General features: G+C 35.0%; 1 protein-coding gene across 3 annotated transcripts in view; it reads left to right on the plus strand.

The window, feature by feature from the left end:
- Positions 1 to 20,754, plus strand: part of LOC129950133 (hyccin) — a 29,967-nt gene extending 9,213 nt beyond the window's left edge. For 2 of the 3 annotated variants that reach the window (XM_056061965.1, XM_056061966.1), the window contains exons 5-6: positions 438 to 557; positions 19,517 to 20,754. In XM_056061965.1, the coding sequence (XP_055917940.1) occupies positions 438 to 557; positions 19,517 to 20,253 (857 nt within the window). In that variant the 3' untranslated portion in view covers positions 20,254 to 20,754. Of the gene's footprint in view, positions 1 to 437; positions 558 to 1,712; positions 3,727 to 19,516 lie in introns of those variants that run through there. The other variant, XM_056061967.1, reaches the window with a different exon arrangement.
- Positions 20,755 to 20,958: the final 204 nt, after the last annotated feature.

Here is a 20,958-nt window from a genome sequence, read left to right on the forward strand (position 1 = left end):
TCTCTGTATATATACTGCTCTAGCTATAAAAGGCAAGAATAACCTAGGAGAATTCTTCTTTAAGGATCTAAACGATCTAAATCATATCAGCATAATCAGCCTCTCACGTTTCGTAAGGGACTCAAACGGGTTCCATTGAACTTAAGAGGAAGCCTCAAGATTCATGAGGTATCACAATGGGCCATTGAACTGGCCTAAGTGTGTCCGTTTCCATCTTGGACAGCCACTTTAACTTAACCTAACCTTAGTATACACAAGTATAACTCATTCTACACACTTTTAGGAACCAAAACAATCTTTATAGTTAAAACCCAATTTTTGACACACAAGGGGTCCATTTTCTCAGACACTGCCACTTACGTATTTTCAGAGAAAAAAAATCATAGTTTCAAAACAATTAAAAAAATTATACTCAAAAATTAATAACAATTTTGCAGGCCAACCGAGCGATGGCCCAATGGGACTTAGCGTGGCATTGACACCCTCAACAAATGCAGCGCCTATAGTATCAAAATCAATGATCACAAATGCATCATTTCGTACCAAGAAACTTCCAGGTGAGTTCTATAGTTTTAATTCCTATCGCAAAATTTATACTCTATTTGATTATTCTAAAATCAATATTACTATTTTTTTTTTTCAAATTATGATATAAATAATACAAAAATAATTATAATTGTTTTTATCTAAAAGAAGAAAAAAAAAAAGATTCGAATACTAGGTTCAGAGCACTAGATATATATAATATATTATATAAAAATATTAGTTTCTATTGTTTCTAATCAGACAAACAAAAACCAATTCTCTTGATCCCCCTCCTTCTAGCTTTTATTCTCACATTAAAGATATATCATTTACCCTTTAATTTTGTTTTTTGTTTCGTTCGTATTTTTGTTGATAAAAAAATATAGAATATAGAAAACATCTAGAAAATAGTATAAAATTTAGTGTACTTAGTGTATATAGACAAAATAAGTTTTATATAAGTAGCATGTTGCAAATTCCCCTTCCAATTTACATAGATGCTTAAATATTATTATTTTTCATTAGTTGCATGTTATTTCATTATCGTTAAGTTTATATATCATTTGAAAAAAGCACACCAAATATATTTTATTGTTTTATGATTTTTGTGTCTTCTAATCTCACAAACAAACCGTTAAATCTAATATCCTAACTGCTTTCACTTTATATATATATAAAACAATTTATAACGACTTTTTGACCATAAATAATTTAAAAAAACAACCAAAAACTAAAATTCTAGAAACGTTAGTACATAAGAACAGAAGAAATTGTATTAGTAAAGATGTAATGTACATAATTCAATATAAATTATTTTTATACAAAACCTACTATATTTTTTATTGATACTTCTCCCTCATTTTATTCTGTGAAAAAAAAAAACAAAAATAAAAGCAAAACTTTAAATATTCACTGTTGTTTGTACCAAATTTTGTTTCTTCTGTCTTCACCAACCCCACACCACACCAACCCCCAAAAGATAAAAAAAAATAAACAACCCTTCTTTCCAATTTGTTTTATTTCATAAATATAATACTTACTGTATTTTAAAGTATTCTGTCTTTTAATCTTATCTGTTTTAAAAACAATAAACATTAAATTAAAATTAAAATTAAAAGAATCACTATATTTATTGCATAATAAAATCTCCATGTGTATATTGTGTTGTGTGTCAAAAATTTTGTTAGACGATTTGGACATGGAGTTTCTGGCTAGTTTGCCCCATCAGCCCAATACCAATGATCAGTATCGCACATTGGACAACAACAATCCCGATGCAATGATGCAAATAGATGGCAATCCTGATCCCACCACCATGACAAATCAACAAAATCGAGGAGACGGCTCGAAGAAGACTAATAATAATAGCAATAATAACAGCGGTGGTGATGGCAGCCTTATTAATCCATTGCGATGGAAAACGTGGGGCTGGAAATACAGTCCTGGCAGTAAGACATCCAGCATTGAAGAAGAACCTGACTCACCGAAAAAATCTGTATCATCGTCAAAGAACTCATCGCCAAATGCATCGCCAAAAATACGAAAATCCCAACTCTCGACCAAATCAACCGAAGAGATTTTAAACAGTTTTACCAATTCATCAGTGGTGGCGGCAATTCGCCGTAAAAAGTCCTCATCGCCTGCCAAACAATCGCCCGAACTGAGATCTAGTGCGGGTGCTCGATTGATAAGCCAACTTGAGGATGCATGCGATTCGGCTGATGAGAAAGATGCTTTGCTATCAAACGGTCGACCGGCCAGTATACATATTATACAAACAGCATCTGGCTACACGATCATAAATAAATAGTTGTTATACGAATAAAAAATTATACATTTTTAAAAATCAAAACAAAAAGAAAACAACAACAATTACAAACACGCGCCAATAGTATTAACAAAAAAATTTAAGGTGAAGTTGATATTTTTGTCAGTATGTACACAATTTGTTTGTTACATTTTATTTTTATGTTATGTATATCACTTATCCACGCTCTTGTCGAGATCGGTTTCATATTTTAATTGTTATTATTGTAATTCCTGTTGCGTGTTGTTTTTTTTTTTTTTGAATTCAATATCTATTAGAACAAAATTAAATTGATGCTTTGTGCCGCCTAAGGAATTGAATGTGAGCGTTAGCTTTAATTGACTATAATTTATTATTGTTTTATTGATATTTATTTGAGCATTCATTTTTACAAAAAGAAAACGAAGGAAATCTTGAATATGATTTGTCTTTAAAATCAGAACTTTATTAATTTAAATCAAATCTATGTAATCATAAAGGTTCTATCTAATCTGAGAATGTGAAAAACTCTTTGTAAAATGCATTTAAATTTGTTTGCAGTCAATTAATAAGTAGATTTTAATTTGAAAATTAAAAATTGTCTTAAAAGGTATACGTATGTAAATATATAAAAATTAATTGTTAAGTTTGATCCAAAAGTTCACGTCTATTGAAAGCTGACTAAAATTCGTGTAACTCTACTGTATACAATGCGGGTCGAGTGTATTTAATAACCTTGTTTTTATCCTCAAATAATCCGCCCAACTGACCAAGTTTGGCAAAGCTTACTTGGCATGTTTACCACATGTTATCATATTTTTAAATTTTTACATTTATAATTATCATTTTGTTTTGAATTAAAAGCAAACTTTTATATAATGATTAGATAAGAACTAAAAAAAAAAAACATTCTCTTGTATGCATTTTATTTTAGAAGAAAGTTTGATTAATAATATTTTGAATAAATTTCCAAATCTTTAGCTATAAGACTAAATATGTACACCTATGCCCAAAATAATATGAACATAACGTAATTTTTCTAAAGAAACAAATCTAAAATTTAAAATATTGGTTTAATGTTTCTTAATATATGATTTTTAAAAAGTAAAATTTGTTGTCAAAAATGTTGAAGTTTGTTTGCCGCACGCTTCATAAAAGTAGAGCCAAAAAATAGGATCATTTGATTGAAAATTTCAAAAAATGCATTTCGACAGAAAAGTCAATTAATTTTATTTGTTGATAGATTATAGTTAATATTTCGTTAATAATTATATTGAACTGGTTAAGCAACAAGGTCTTGACGTTTTGTAACAGAATTTATGGCAACAAATATATTGTACACTTAATCCAAAAAGCCTCCGTACAGCAGCCTAATTTTAGTGTTTTTTTTTGTTTTAAGTATTAGGAATTTATGTAAAAACCAAAGTGGAAACACTGAAAAAAAATGAATTTCAAAATACTTGTTTAATAATGAATATTTTATCTCAGAACCAACAAAATGAAAAGCAGCTGTACGGAGACTTTTTGGATTATGTGTATATAGAAATAAAAAGAAGAGAATTTCTTACCCCCCCCCTGCCTCTTAAATGATGTCTGGAAGGAAAGCTGAAAGTTGGACGTCTGGGGATTTTTACTAAATTTTTGAATATGTTTTAACAACATTTCACAAAACTTAATGCCAGTTCGTGTACCACAAATTTTGTTCCTTTGAAATCAGAGCTTCGTAAACATTACGTTCCAGCTGAAAAAAAAACTATCTAGGAGCCATATTTTTTATAGCGTGTTAAAACATACGACTTATCTTAATTATTCCATTCAAAACGAATATTGTAAACCTTAGAAACTCAAGAGAAGTAAACTTTAAGTACTATGCATTCTGTTGCAAGTTTGAACATTGGTTTTATGAATTTATTGGGGTTGATAGAATCTTCGATTGGATGACGGGCAATCATTTTCCAATGCATTCCAAATAAATTAAAGTTTGTTTCAATACATTAAAGTGCTCCCACCCCCCTTCTTCATGTTTTATGGAGCACAGTTGTGTTCATAAAATAGCAGTGCTCTCCAAATAAAACAAAAAGGTCTTTAATATCAACGTTATAATATATTTCATTAAACTTCTAATAACTAACTAAAATATTTTACTCATAATAATAGAAAATAAGTAAGTACTATAGATTTTTTACCGTTAGCTTTGTCACAGTAAAAACCGTTTTCTAAATGTATGTTGTATGTTTGCTTTATGAACTGCGTTCTTAACATCCCCCCACAAATTTCAAAAATCGATGTGGTTAAGGTCGGGGAATTGAGCGGGCCACTCCATAACGGATAACTTCTTCTGCACAAATCATGATTGCCTTTTTTGACTTATGCTTTGAGTCATAGTCTTGTTGGTATACCCAAACTATCATTCGAGAATGGATTATTTCCATGCTCAGTGGTAGGAAGATTCGAGAACGGATTATTTCCATGCTCAGTGGTAGAAATATTCGAGCCTCTCTAGGCAATACAATCGCAACAAAACACGGGAGTGGCGGAACACCCCAGGGTGGTGTTCTTTCGCCTCTTCTATAGCTACTGGTCATGGATACAATTCTCGTTAAATTAGAGAGATGTGGAGTGAAGGCGGTAGCCTACGCGGATGATTTGGTGCCATTGGTGTCAGGAAAGTACAAATCTGTGATAAGTGAAATCACGGAGTCAGCTTTGAAGAAAGTTAGCAACTGGGCCACTAGTTGTGGACTAGGAGTTAACCAAAGTAAAACTGAACTGTTGCTCTTTACCACCAAAACTAAAGTACCGCCCTTCACGCTACCTCGACTCAATGGTCAAATCCTATCATTGTCTTCCAGTGCAAAATATTTGGGAGTTATACTCGACCCTAAACTAAACTGGAAACTAAATATTGAAGTACAGGTTAAGAAGGCCTGTGTTGCCTTCTACGCCTGCAGCAAAACTTTCGGCAAAAAGTGGGTACTTCAGTCGAAGATGATTTTATGGACGTACACAGCCGTAGTACGCCCTATCTCAACATATGGTTCCATTGTGTGATGGCCTGCTCTTAGCAAAGCCTATAAAATTAATAAGCTAAAGAAGGTTCAGAGAACAGCTTGCGTGGGCACCACAGGGGCCATGCGTACTTGCCCAACGGACGCCTTAAACGTTATTTTGGATCTTCTACCAATCAATCGACCTTTTTATTAAATACATACATAGTTTCCTGCAGCGCTATTAGGCTGAAGGAATCAAATAGCTGGTTGTCAAAACCTTACGGTCACAGCAACACTACGAAATTAATTCCCTCAGATATTATCTCGGTAGACACTGACTACTGCACTCCTACTTTAAAACTTAGTAAGGGTTTTAAGGTTATTTTCCCATCGAGAGAAGATTGGGAGGATGACATCGTGTCGATAGGTTTCGACACAACCATCTTTACTGACGGCTCAAAGATGGAGTGCGGAGTTAGTTCTGGGATCTTTTCTGAGTCCCTAAATGTAGCCAAATCCTTTAGGCTTCCTGACTTTGCTAGCGTTTTTCAGGCTGAACTGCTGGCAATAAGGGAGGCATGTAAGATACTTAAACAAACTCCAAACCCAAAACCGAAATGTGGCTATCTTTACAGACAGTCAGGCAGCTGTCAAAGCCATTAACTCGGCTATATCCTCATCTAAATTGGTCCAGCAAAGCCTATAGGAGTTCATGCAGAGAAGTTGGGTATATCTTACAACACCTTTTGCCGTAGTTGTAGTGACCAAAGAGAAAGTGAAACCATAATCCATTTCCTCTGCAAATGTCCTGCTTTGGCAAACACAAGAATGAAATGCTTTGGAAGAGCATTCTTTCAAGAACTTGATGAGCTATCTGAGACAAAGATTAGAGACCTAATTTTTTTTCAATGCGACAAAATGGCTCTAACATAATCGCTATGAAGCTTCTCTATTAATATATCCCTTTCAATCAAAGGTCAAACGAGTTTTTGGTATCAAAACGGCGCACTTCAGCCTTAATTGGATCTCAAGCTAGGTTGCCTTGAGATCGCCATTTCTACCTACCTATACCCAAACTAAAGGCATTTCCTCTTTAGCATAACCTCCTCGAGAATTTTCATACGAGTATATTCGGTTGCATCAATTATACCCCCGATGGGATAAATAGGCCCGACCCCGTAGTATGAAAAGTAAGCCCAATTTTTCTTCCACTATGCTTCACGGTTTTAATAGTGTACCGTGGATCGTATGCTGCATTTTAGGGTCTTCTCACATATTCTCGACGACCTCTGGACCCAAAAGGGACGACTTTGCTTTCATCGTTCCACAGAACATTCCTCCATTTTTCTTGTCTAATCTCTATGCGCTTTAACAAACTGCATTCTCTTTGCCACATGCCTTTCGTCAAGAATGGTACCTTGCGTGGACTTCTGGATGGTAACTTCGGTTATAAAAGACGGATTCGTATTGACAGTTGAAAACCATTTCTTACTTTCCTAGAGCCTATGGAAGGGTTCTGTTTTGCTAACTGAATAATTTTTGTCAGTTCTTTCAATAGTCATCCTTTTTGGGCCTCGCGTTTTCGGTTTATTTTGTCATTTTAACCCTAGTTTACATCCTGGGGTGTGATACACCCCAGACGACTTTTAAATGCTTGTAACTTTTTTGATGACGATGACAAATGTGTTTTTCACAAACATCACAAGTTGACCCCGATTTCCTGTCGTCTGCTCTCGGACAAAGGTGGTATCTGGCCTGAAAATAAAAAAGCTTTTTAGAAACATTTTGTTTTTTTTTTACAATAATCAATACCTGTTTTCGTGGAAGCTTCTCGTCAACTGAACGAAAAACCTGCAACTGTCTTCCCATAGCGCGGAGAGCATCAAGACTAACTTTGGATAACCTTTTTTCCATTGAAGGATGCGAACGATCATCCAACTCCTTTTCCATAAGTTCTTGTGCAAGTTGGATAAGCTTTTCGTTTCTAAATACCTTTATATTTTTTGAAGGAGGGTTAAAATGGCGAAAAATAATAACTGTGGCTAAAGCTGAAACATCCAACAAATTGTAAAAAACAACCATGGGCCACCGATTGGTTTGACGAGAACATGAGTATATAGATACCATTTGGTCAAACACGTCGACTCCTCCTTTTGTTCTGTTATAGTCCAATATCATGAGAGGTTTATTTTGAGGTCCGAAAACTACCTTTTCAACAATGTGCTGTGTTGAAAGCAGCACAACTTGTTTCCTGGGTTTTGGAACATATGAAACCAATGCCATTTTCTCCGAAAATCCAAAAAGTGAAGAATAAAGTGGACGGTATTGTTTTTTGTTGTTTATTTTGATTGGTACATCATACTCATTTAGGAGTTCCTTGACAACAAATGGTTTGGGAATGTCGCGTTTGTTTTTGCGAATAGTCCCAAGAAGAGTAATTTTTTTGTCCAATAAGTTTAGTGCCAAATTTACAGAAGTAAAAAAGTTATCCACTGTAAGATTCCTTCCGGTGTGAAAATATCTCGGCATCAATGACATCACAACATCGTATCCACGGCCAAGGCCTACACTTTGATCACTACTGCCAGTGTATATTGAAACTTGCAATGGATATCCAGTTGAACTCTCATTGAGCCACCAAAACTTGATACCATATTTAGCAGGTTTGCTTTTTTTTGCGGCTGATTGTCCTCGACCGCCAATTGAATCATCGAATCGCAAAAATAAATTCAACTCCTCAAAGCGTGTAAATGACATCACAGCGCGAAGAATTGTATGGCCATGTATTGGATCCCAAAGTGTACGCAGACGGAGGTGACCATCTTTCATTGCTCCAATGTAAAGCAAAACCCCAAAGTATGCCTGCAGTTCATTCATATTTAAAGGCTTCCAAAAACGTTGCTTTGTTCGCTTTGCATTTAATTTTTCGTAGTTATCATTGGCCTTTTCGTTTGTCCGTTTTATGATTTCGTTTCTCATATCCAGGTTAAAAATTCGATTAAAAATTTGGATAAGAGACGAGTTTTTCAAATTAATCGTAGGTCGAACAGTTCCACCAGGCTTGAAAACATTGCTTCCTTGAACACGAGACAGAGCTGCTGTCTCCGGATCTTTCATCCATTTTCGACCATTATGAGCAAGAAAACATACGTCATTTGAAACTGGAGTCGTTGATTCTTGATCAATATCACTTTCAACTTCATCAGGTTCAGGCAAACTTTCAATTGGTCCCAACATCTCTGCCGAAGTTTCATCGAAATTTATTCAAAGAACGATTTATACAGAATGTTAAAAGAAAATAAATACAATCGAATTCAACATTTGCCAAAAAATCTGGATCATTTTGTTCGTCATCACCGCCAGCATAAAATGGATCAGTCTCGCCTTCTTCATCTGATTCCCAGTCTAGCATTGCTCTCAACGCTATTGCCCTTTCTTCTTCATCACCTTTATTATATTTTTTCAATAATTCATCTAAATTAGACACTAAAACAAATTAGGTATACATTTACAAAGTTCTTTAACTTTTAACATTTGTGTTATAAAACAATATTTTCATACTTACTTTTTGATAAATTCCAAAGTTTTTTGCACTTCTCTACAAAATCGCTTTAACTTTTGCAGAACAATACACGTGTTCATAAACAGTAACAATTATTCCAATGCCAACTCGATTGGAAAAAAACGTAAACAAGGCAACAGAACACTAATTTAAACAATTCGAGTCGCTTGAAATTGTTGGGGTGTAACACACCCCAGGCAAGAAAAGTAGTAAGTTTTTTGGGGCTGTAAACTAGGGTTAAGGCGTTACTGACCATTTTTGATGTCTTGAATATTTTGGTAGGTTTTTCCATCCAAACGCAGTTTTCGAATAAGTTTTCGAATTTCTTCTGTGCAGTGTCTTGACCTATCCATTGTTTATTTTTGAACTAATATTTATTAATTTTGTATATGCTAGTATGTTACAAATACTTAAAACTTTAAATAGTAAAATATTTACTTATCGAAAAATAAAAAATAATAAAATCAAAAGCACTGCTATTTTTATGAACACTCCATATCCAGAGAGTTTGAAATAATGTGTGTTCATCGGGAAAAGTAGAGTATATGTCTCTAATATGAAAACGAAAGACCGTTATATGCAAGTAACATGTTCATTTTTGTTCTAAGAATTTCCGTTATTTAAATAATTGACAATCTAATAAAGTGTGACCAGCACTGCTATTTTTATGAATACAACTATATATATTTGTAAAATGAGTCCGCTTAACAATACGTCTGATTTAAGGTTAGCATGATAAGAAAAGCTGTCCTAGAACTGACATGTGGATCAAAATCTCATTGCCGATAAATATATTAGCTCTAGATTTTCTTATTAAAGTTGCTCTGCCTCTGATTTTTTTTTAAATTCGAATGACATAAAATAACATTCTTTCACAACTTTGGTCTACTTTCGCGATCTCAGTGCAGTGCTTCGCTGCACCTACTGCTAGTTCCTATTATTTTGGCCATAGCTGTAGGTACGTTTTCTTTGGACTCAAACCAATTGAGTTCAGATTTAAAGATAAATCTACATTATTCACTGGATTCTAGGTTTCATTCGATTTAAAAGTAAAGTAAGGTTGATGATTCGCCGAGTGTTTACCAGCATTTATAAATGTTAACTTTTTATATCCTTCAGATTAGATAGACCCTTATAAAAATAAAAACAAGGTGACATTCCAAATTGAATATAAATTACTCATTTAATATCGAAAATCCTCTTTAATTAGTAGATAAATAAAATTTAACAAAAAGAATCGTACAAATTAGAAAAAAAAACGAATTAAACGAAGCAATCAAAAATAAAAAAATCTTTTGTGTTATTATGTAAATAAGATTAAGACCATAAGAGTTTATTGTTTATACCAAGAGTAAATATTATATTCTCATATACAAACAAAAAAGTTTATAAAACAAAAAATTAAAAGAAAAAACATTACATAGCAATACATGCCTACATATAAACGCACTCACTCACATAAACTAATCAGTATCTTAAACTAAAAACAAAATATAAAAATTCTTAGTTTAAAAAAAAAATACACAATTTCTTTACTAAAGCAGTTGGGAAATCAGTCCAATCAGAATAACCAAAAACAAAATATTAAAAACAATTAACTTTTGAAATCCAATTCCAAAACTTATCCCTTTTTAAACAAAAGCTGTACAAAATAACAAAGTTAACTTATATTTATATACTCTTTTTAATTTAGTAATTATTAAATAATTAAATATTAAACGCATGTTAAGAAGTTATTTAAATTAATATACCTACATAATTATTTACATTAAACTTACCTCTAAACACGAAAAATACAACAAATCAAACCAAACAAAAAAAAAAAAACATTGAACTATTGAATTGATTCCATTATAAGCAAAAATGGGTTAACTTCTCAGCACAATCTAAGACTGGATGGGTAAATATTTAAAATTTAATACATTTTATATAAATATATTTTTTTTAATTCTTTTTTTTTCTAAACTTTTAATATTTAATGAATTGGTTATGTTTCTGTTTATGTTTTTTTTGTTGATAAAATGACTTTTGAAAATGTGCACCACATCCACAACTTTCATTGACATTCAAATCAAATTTTATATTTTATTGGAGCTGGGCTTGAGTTGGGTTCTTTTTTGTATTTAATTTTATTTATTACAAAATAAGTTTTTGCTAGATTATTTGTTAATGTAGTGAAGCTAAATTGTCATTTCTGTTATAATTAATTTATTCCAAGATTGCATAAAATTGCTGATTTCTTTTGATTTTTGTTAAGGCTTTTAGATATTTTTGAATGAGAGGTTGGTATTTTGAAAATTTGGGTTTGATTTTATGTTTTTGAAAAAAAAATAACAACAATGGAAAAGGTAAATTTTAATTATAATGATCTTCAGAATCAGGGCTGGAGCGTTGATGTCCATCCGCTCTACATGACCTAGCCATCTAAGCCGTTGGACTTTAATTCTGCTAACTAGGTCAGTGTCGCTGTACAGCCCGTACAGTTCGTCGTTATATCTTCTCCTTCATTCTCCATCTATGCGTACGGGACGAAAAATCACCCGAAGAATTTTTCTCTCGAAGCATCCTAAGACGCTCTCATCTTTCTTTGACAGGGTCCAGGCCTCAGCGCCATTAATGAGAACCGGGATGATGAGTGTCTTATAGATGGTGATTTTACATACTCGAGAGAGGAATTTACTACTCTAAGTCAAAAGAAGCAGCGATTTGCAAGAGTTATTCTTCGTTTGATTTCAGCACTGGTTTCGTTTTCTGCATTAATAGCGGTGCCTAGATAGACAAAGTCCTTAACTACCACAAAGTTATAGCTGTTCATGGTGACGTTTTGTTCAAGACGTCGTCGTTCCGTGTCCTTTTTTGATGACAGCATATACTTGGTCTTGCCCTCATTGAAAACTAAACCCATCTTCTTTGCTTCCGTCGCAATGCTCAAAAACGCTCCACTGACATCACGCTTTGATCTTCCAATTATGTCAATATCATCTTCGTATCCGAGTAATTGGATGGACCTTTGGAAGATTGTGACTCTAGTGTTGACGGTTGAATTTTGCAGAATTCTTTCCAGAACGATGTTGAAGAAGTCGCATGACAGTGCCTCGCCTTGTCTAAAACCAATTTTATCATCAAATGCATCGGTGAGATCTTTTCCGACCTTGATAGAGCAGCGTGCATTCTAAATCGTCATTCTGCACAAACGGATAGGTTTGACAGGGGTGCCAAAACTAGACATTGGTCGGTAGAGCTCTTCCCTATAGATGCTGTCATACGCGCCTTTAAAATCGATAAAGAGATGGTGGATATCGATTTGAAGTTCCTGGGTTTTTTCCAAGATCTGCCGTAGTGTGAATATTTGGTCGATAGTGGACTTTCCTGGTCTGAAGCCACACTGATAAGGACCAATCAGGTTGTTGACGAATGGCTTCTGACGTTCACATAATACGGCAGAGAGGATCTTATACGCAATGTTAAGGAGACTGATGCCTCTGTAGTTGGCGCAGTTTAGAGGGTCTCCTTTCTTATGTATCGGACACACTATGCTGAGATTCCCCTCATCGGGCATGCTTTCTTCCGACCATATTTTGCAGATGAGTTGGTGTATGCTCCCTACCAAGTTATCGCCTGCTGCTTTGAATAGTTCGGCAGCGATGCCGCCAGCTCCAGCAGCTTTGTTTGACTTAAGTTTAGATATAGCCATCTTCACTTCGTCTTGTTGATCTGCGTCGCCGAGGTTGAGTCGTTGTATCTCCCTTACAGCGGAATTCGGTTCGTCATCGCCGTTATATAATTTGGAGAAGTGATATTCTCAGCATCGACTGCGGTTCTACTACGATGTTCCCCTGATCGTCTTTACAGGCTTCGGTTCGTAGCTGGTACCCTTGGGAGTTTTTTTTTACCTTTTGGTAAAATTTACAAACCTCATTCCTGTTGTGACATCCCTCTAGTAGATATCGCAGTCTTTTAGTTTGCGTTTGCCCGGTCCATTCCATCGCACTTCCTGGATGGCTGTAATATCTGCCTTGCAGCAGTTTAGGGCTTCCGCTAACATTCCACGCTAACATTCCACGTATATATCCGAAGTTCGTTGTCCTTATTTCGTTTGCGTGGGTTGTCAACAGTGAATCCGTCCGTATCCGAGGCTTGTTGGTGCTTCGAAACTTAAGGTATTTTTTACGTGGGCAGGAAGTCACCCCGACGGCACAACCCCCAACCTGGAGGGCCAGATCCTTAGTATAACTCCAAGGAAGGGAAGCCGGATAAACCGCTCCTTACAGGCCTGGGCTCCGAATATGTCGAAGAAGCCCTATAAGGTGTTCACTAAGTAGTTCAACCTTACTGGAACTGTAGACTCCACCGTTGATTCCATCTCGAGAATTCGTCCGCTGCCGCCTGGATAAGGAGAGGTGCCTTAGTGGAAACACCTCTCCCCCCCCTCTCTCGTTTGCTGCCCCCAACAAATTTCCCCTGGGGTTGGAACCCAATTTCCAGTTGAGGTACTAGGCACCCGATGTTCACCACGGGGAGGTGAGAGTAGGAGTTGATAGACAGAGGTGGGTTTTGAGAAAAACCTGTGGACGCTTGTGTCCTCTTGAATGCACATGTCTACCATTTGAACATCAAAATCTAAAATCTTTTTACAAAAATTAAAAAAAAATTGGACTTAACTACACAAAGTTCAACTAAAAATAACAGGCGTAGGAAAATTAGTGTCAAAAGATCATATTAGAAGTTTTTATTCTCGTACTCAACATTGAAAAACTATAGGTTAGGTTAGGTTGGAGTGGCTGTCCATATAAAGTTAGAGAGACGTTTTGTGTCAATCGTTGCCAGTTCACTGGTGCTATCGAAGAAGGGATTACCGAGAAAGTAATTTCTTCTAATGGAGAGTGCTGGGCATGTACATAGAAGGTGTTGGACCGTTTCCTCTTCCTCCTCGTCCATGCAGCTTCTGCAGAAGTCATTTGTGTAGACCCCTAGCCTCAGAGCATGTCTTCCTAAGAGGCAGTGTCCCGTTATTACTCCAATTGTAGAGCTTATACTTTGTCTGCTCAGTGATGCCTTTTGACCGTTTTAAGTCAAAACTTGGCCATATTTGCTTGGTTGCTAGAAAGGTGGTACTTTGTGACCATCTAGCATTTGTTGTTTCTAGAGCATATTGCTTGAGAAGATATTTGCATGTAGCAAGTGGTGTTCCTATGTTATGTTTTTGTCTAACATGAGGCAGAAGTGTTCCGTTTTTGGCGAGCTCATCGGCTTTACAATTTCTCGGAATGTCTCTGTGGCCCGGCACCCAAATGAGGTGAATGTTAAACTGTTCCGTCATCTCATTCAGAGATGATCGACAATCGTGGACTGTTTAAGAGTTTGTGGAGACAAACGCGAGAGATTTAAGAGCGGCTTGGCTGTCTGATAAGATTCGTATATCCTTACAAGATATAACGTTTTCTTTGAGCCATGATAGTGCTTCTTTAATTGCCATTACTTCGGCCTGGAATACACTACATTGATTGGGAAGTCTATAGGATAGACTGAGATTCAGTTGTTCTGAAAAGATACCACTTCCAACTCCGTGATCGGTCTTTGAACCGTCAGTATAGAAGTGTACCGCATGGTCTTCCAGGGGTCTCTCTTCTTCCCAGGAGGATCTTCAAGGGATGGACACATGGAATCTTTTACCAAATACCATTTTTGGGGTGGTATAGTCTAAGCGATCTGGGATAGATCTGAAATTGTCTAGAATAAGTATGTCCAGTATTGTTACTGGTCCATTGAGAGGTGGCTCTAACCCTTACACATGAGTTGGCAGCCACCTTTTTAGAGAAGATTTAGTGTCAAAAGAGCATATTAGAGGTTTTTATTCTCGTACTCTCTAACAAGTGTTTTTACTGAGGGCTTATCTCTTCCACGTTCCACGTCAGTTTTTTGGTTCATTTCATGGTGTTGTTGGCGTTGATGATATGCAACGTTTCGATTATCATTCTCTTATTATAGTTGTCTTCTCTTTGCATTAATTTTACATTTTCAAAGTCAGGAGAGTGATTAAGAGTAATACAGTGCGATGCCAGTGCTGTCTTCTGTGAGTCATTACTTTTTTAGTCTGATTTATGTCCTGAAAGTCTACAATGATTGGGAAGGCGGAATGAGAGACTTAATTTCAGTCGTTCAGAGTACACACCTCCACCAACCCCTTCTTTGGTTTTTGACCCATCTGTGTAAAAATGGATTGACTCATCCTCCAAGAATGTCCTATCCTCCCAAAAAGATCTGGTAGGTACAGAAATCTGGAAGTTTTTGTCGAATTGTAGTTGGGGGATGGTGTAGTCTGTGTGGTTTGGAATTGATTCTAAGTACCTTAGAATTACGGAGTGGCTAATGTTGTTGTTAGTCCACTGCGACGAAGCATTGAGGCGAATAGCAGAGCTTGCAGCTATTTGTTTACTAAATATGTCAAGAGGTGTAGGTAAGGTAGAGCAAGGTGTCCAGTGCCGCAGACGGGGTCGTGCGAAGCGATCCGCTTATAAATAGGCAGGCTGAACGTTGGACTTTATTTAACTTATCCCTGTTTATACCTTTCTCTAAAGCAGTCCACCATACTGCCACACCGTGCGTTAATATCGGTCTGATTACCGATGTGTATAGCCAATGCTTGGTTCTGGGCTGTAAACCCCATTTATTACCAATAGCTTTTTTGCAAGAAAAGAGAGCTACAGTAGCTTTTTTGACTCTTTCCTGTACGTTGCGTTTCCAAGTTAGTTTTTTGTCTAAGACAAGACCCAGATATTTAGCCTCGTCTGAGAATTTTAAGTGGATTCCTTTAATATAAGGAGGGTTGACAAATGGAATTTTGTATCTCCTCGAAAATAAGACCAGATCGGTTTTGTGTGGGTTAACACCCAGTCCACACCGATTAGCCCAAAGTATTAGTCTGTCTAAGGCATTTTGTAAGAGTTCTTTTAGGATATTAAGATGCTTTCCTGAAACTGCTATAGCAACTTCATCCGCATAGGCTATCACTCTGAAACCCTCCGCGTCCAGACTAGTTAGGATTTCATTCACCACTAGGTTCCAGAGGAGAGGGAATAGAACACCACCTAGGGGTGTCCCTCTACTAAATATGGTTGCATTCTTCGTCCGAGTTGCCTTTACAATTTATCATCTATTTTACTTGTCTAAGGTTTTTGGTGTTGATATTGTTTTATCAGGTTGGTTATAAGTTTTTGTTCAGTAAAAAGTTGTTGATCGTGATTTTTTTATTGACGTTGAAAACTCTTCTTATAAGATTGTCAGCAGTATTTATGATAGTTTGTTTTGGGTGTTTTGAATTAAAGTTAACGATCCTTCCTGATGAAGTTGGTTTTTGAAATCAATCCATTTGTCTTCTTTTCTGATAATAATTGTGTCAAGATACGGTAGTCGGTTATTTTTGTCCTTTCCAACAGTGAGTTGAAGCTTTTTATGAAAACTATTGAGGGTGGCTAATGTATTTTCTACGTCCTCTTCTTTTACAAACATGTAGTCTACATATTTTGTGAGAATTTTAGGTTTAGTTTGTCCAGAGTATTGTCAAGAAGTTCTTCGAACACGATGTCTGCCATAATCGGAGATGCAGGGTTTCCCATCGGCATTCCATCCCTTTTGTTAAAAATCTTATCCGGAAATTAACAAAAATAATAGAACTCGCAATTATAATTTCAACTTATTTATTTATTTAAAAAAAATACAAAACCGAAGACTTTGAATTTTGTGTTTTTCTTCCGCTGATGGGGTCTCGTCGAAATATAATATCAAACAGAAAAGATCGTTGGACAAATTTTCGTATTTTCCCTCTTTCTCATCAAATCTTATGTCTCTTTTCATCATATCAACTGGAGGTTCAAGGTTTCGCTGCTTGGTGGCGTTTTTGATGTTGTGGCAGTATTGCCAACATCTTTGTTGGTATATTTTATTACCATTATGAAATGTACTAGCTTAAGAAATATAGATTTTTTTTATTGTAGTGTGTACTTTAATTGTGTCCCAATTTTTACTTATAAGGTCCGAGTGCCAGTTTCAAGAAATATTAGTTAAGAGGGAAACAACATCAAAAGATACTAAAATTTCGCCCTTGTCAATGCTCAACCCGCTGAGCTTCGATTTAAATAAGAGAGAATCCTTGACATTATATTTCGAATTAAAGGCGATGTTATTCAAAATGTTTATCAAATATTTAGCCAATTTGTAGCAAGGTACTTTTGTCGATGAACATATTGGTCGGGAGGAAGACCTTCCTTATGAATTTTTGGTAATACTAATTTCGGGATTGGTAAAACTTTGCAATTACGTTGGAATTGCTTTGCTCAAGGTTTCTGATTGACGAAGCTTAAAACTAACAGTCATTAAATTAATAAACTGGTGAAAGTAATTGAAAATGTCGGAAAGATTGATTAAAGAAGATACAAAAATGAACGTCAAACAGAAACTGGAGTGGAGAAATTATGGGTGCGCAGTGTGTGAACAAATGACTGACTTCTGCATCGCCAGGCAGAAGGATTCCGCACGAAATTCTTACTGGAACTGCGTGGAAATGAAGCACAATTATACCACAGTTTCGTCCGAATGTCTGCCGATCAATTTGTTGATCTACTAAGCGTAATATTGCCAAGAATCGAAAAAAACTAGCACAAAAATTCGACCAACTATTCCCGCTTCGGACTGACTAATATAGTCTTTCGTTTCTTGGCTATCAGGACTGCTTCACTACCAAACCATTTGCGTGCATGTGAAGACTGCACCAAAAGGGTGTTTAGATGATAAGCGTCGATAGTCGCGTATTATGATGTAAAAATGACGTCCGAACCGCAAAATATACCGTCTACTCGTAGGTTTAAAGTTTTCAAAAAAAGCAAGTTCTCACAATCCTTAATTTAAGTTTGAAAGCCAAAAAATAGAAGAAGAAAACGAAAAACAAGGCTACATTTTGATAAACTGCTGGGGCGGCTTTTAAATAATTTTAAAATCTAAATAAACGCACTGTTTTCAAGCAGAACATTCTAAACACAATTTTGTCTGGTAGGAGTAAAAAAAATGCTTGATCTTAGGCGCCAGTTATAGCTATCGTTGGTTTTCATCAAACATTGGCATTTTTTGGCAGGTCGTTTAAGCTACCATTAAAAATGTCTGTCATTTAAAATAATTTCCTGATTGAAATCCACAAAATTTCCACACAAATCAGTGGAAAGATTCGTTTCACTTTTGAACATAAAATTATCAGCTGTTCAGGAAAATAATTTTCCGTCCGAAAAATAGAAAAAAACATTTTTAGAAAAAATAAATGAGCAATTACACTTTTTTGATCAAAAAAAAAATTCTGTATGTGATTTCCGATCGATCAGTATATAATTTTCATTTCTTATCAAAGGAAACACCGTCAAATATTGATTCAGAACCGATTTTAATGATAGCTATAACTGGCGCCTTAGAGAGCAAAATACATAATGGAACATCTTTGAAATTAAATTAAAAGAGAGATAAGTTTTTTCAAGTCCAAAAATGGGGATATTGTATGATCCAAAAAACAATACAATTAACATTGATGATGGTTTAAAGATGAGTTCCTTTTTTTCCAGGAGGCAAAATAAATGCAAATACTTCCTTGTTTTTCTTTTCTTAATTGTCTTTTGTTTTTTAACAATTTAAAGGAAGAGATTCGAAAAGCATTTTTTAAATTGCTACCAATTCGTTTCTAGTTTTTCCATTATTGTTCATAAAAACACTAAACTAAAAATATCAGTTTTATTTATTGAATAATGTGTGTCTACACCTGAAGTAGTAGTATTCTTTATAATCGTAATCATCGGGATCGATTAACGACCTGGCCTTCTTCAAAAAGTTTCTACGTCCAAATCCCTCCAAACCTACAAGTTTTTAAGGTAAACTTATGTACCTTCTTTATATAGCCCCACAAGTTTGATATTTTTTTAGCTATCGAAATAAAAAGAGTGAGTATATTTTTAATATTCGATACACCATATCCATGTTTTTGTTTTTAGGCTACTTTTCCAAAAAAAAACATTTTTAAGTTTGCTTTTTGAATTGAATTTTTTGACTAAATGGTTTATTTTTTATTTTTTGATTATGCCTGAAACGCTATCTAGATACAAATGAATCGAAATACACAATCAAACACCCATGGGATGCCTCTTTTCATTATATTTTATTATTTCATACCTTGAAACCAATTTAACCAGCTTAAGTTTAGCTTAAACATTTTGCAATTGCTAAGCATGATTTTTGTATCAAACATTTTATCTACATTTTCTAAAAAAAAAGCTCCAAAATATTTGTTTTTAATCTTTCAATAGTTCACAATATTGTTTCTTTTTTTTTAAAAAACATAATGACACGTTACAATAATTTATTTTTCCTCTAATAAATAAAAGCAAAAACTTGTTATACCAATTTTAAAGCTTATATCAAAATTTTATTAATTTCATTTTTAAAAATTAAGAACTATTTTCTTAAATATGCAAAGTTGCTCTGTGCGCGCTTAATTTCACCCAAAACGCGTTTCAAAATTATTTTTCTCAAAACCAAGCAAACAATTGAATTTATTATTATTTCGACGATAATCTGTCGCAATTCTTTTTTTGAAAATAAAAACAAAACAAACTATTCCAGACGACATACCAATCCAGGGTGATGATCCACATCTCTTGCAGTCGCAAACACAAAATCAGCCGCCAGCTTTGTCGAGCATTACCGAAGAGAGCGGCGGCGGTGGTGGCGAAACAGTACAGCAACCTATTAGCAGTCGAAATTCGATTATACGAACCAGCAAAGAAGGCATCAAGGCTCAAGCTCACAAAGCTCTAATTGCAGGCTTCAAAAAATCCAAAGACAAAGACAAGGATAAAGAAAAAGAAAAGGAGAAGGATAAGGAAAAAGACAAGGATAAAGACAAAGATAAGGAAGGTAAGGGTGCCCTGCATAGAAATGGCAATATCAATGCCGAACCAAAGGAAGTACCCAAACCTCCAATTCGCAAAGATAAACAACATGTAAATCGTAGCTCGGTTATTCAAGTTTCTCAGGACTCCTCAACGACTGTCGATTCGTTCGACAAGAGTCCCGGTCCGAATATCAAGGCTGGCAAACATTTCGATTCCAGCAGTAGCTTGAGCAATATAACCGCTTCATCAGCCACTACCTCCACCGCCGAAATGGTTCCAATGCAAACAATTCTTACCAATGGCAATTTCAATAACGACAGCGATATGACCAACGATTCCATAGACACAACCTGTGATGCAAGTGATTCATTACACTCGGGAAATAGCATAGATTTGTCTAAGCAAAGACCAATTTTGCCAGTTATCAGTGCCATCGGTGACCAAGTGCAAAATAGTCAACTGTAAGCTCCTTTATGTTATATCAATGTTCATCATAGGTAAGACAGGCTCGTCTCATCTCGTGCTCGTCCAGGTTGTTGGCATAATAGTTGCTGAATAATATAAATGAAAAATAAAATTCTTCCACGGTATAGGCTTTCAAAAGTCCACTTATTAACGTATAATTGTGTAATTGGGTAAGTTGTTAAGATATTTATAAAATTATTTTTTGTTTTTGTTTTAATTTTTCATTTTGGCAAGGGAGTGCGATTTGTTTTTGAATTAATTTTTAAAAAAAGTTTAGAAAAAATGTATACTATAAGTAGTGCCAATATAATTTCTAAGTTTGAACTTTATTGGTCTTTAGATCAAAAATTATGGCAATATAAATTTTAAGCTTAACTAAAATTAAACTTTTTTAATTCAAGTTTAATCAATTATGTTTTTTTATTTACGAGTATTCCTAGAAACATTTCAGTTTTTTGCGTTTTCTAAAAATAAAAGCGTTTGACTTGAACCTGTGAACCAAAAAAATGTTGTACAGTTGTTCTCCTAGTGCTTACAGAAATGTCGAAAACTATATGCAACAGCGAAAAGAAATTTATTGCAAATAAAAGGAATTTTATCAAATTTCAAACACATAACAATTTTTGACGAAAAAAATACAGAAAACTAAAAATAGTCGATTTTAACAAACCAAAAAAAAACTTGTACACTTCATTATTTTTGGTA

The sequence above is a fragment of the Eupeodes corollae genome, chromosome 3 (assembly GCF_945859685.1).
Source record: "Eupeodes corollae chromosome 3, idEupCoro1.1, whole genome shotgun sequence".
Classification (NCBI taxonomy): domain Eukaryota; kingdom Metazoa; phylum Arthropoda; class Insecta; order Diptera; family Syrphidae; genus Eupeodes; species Eupeodes corollae.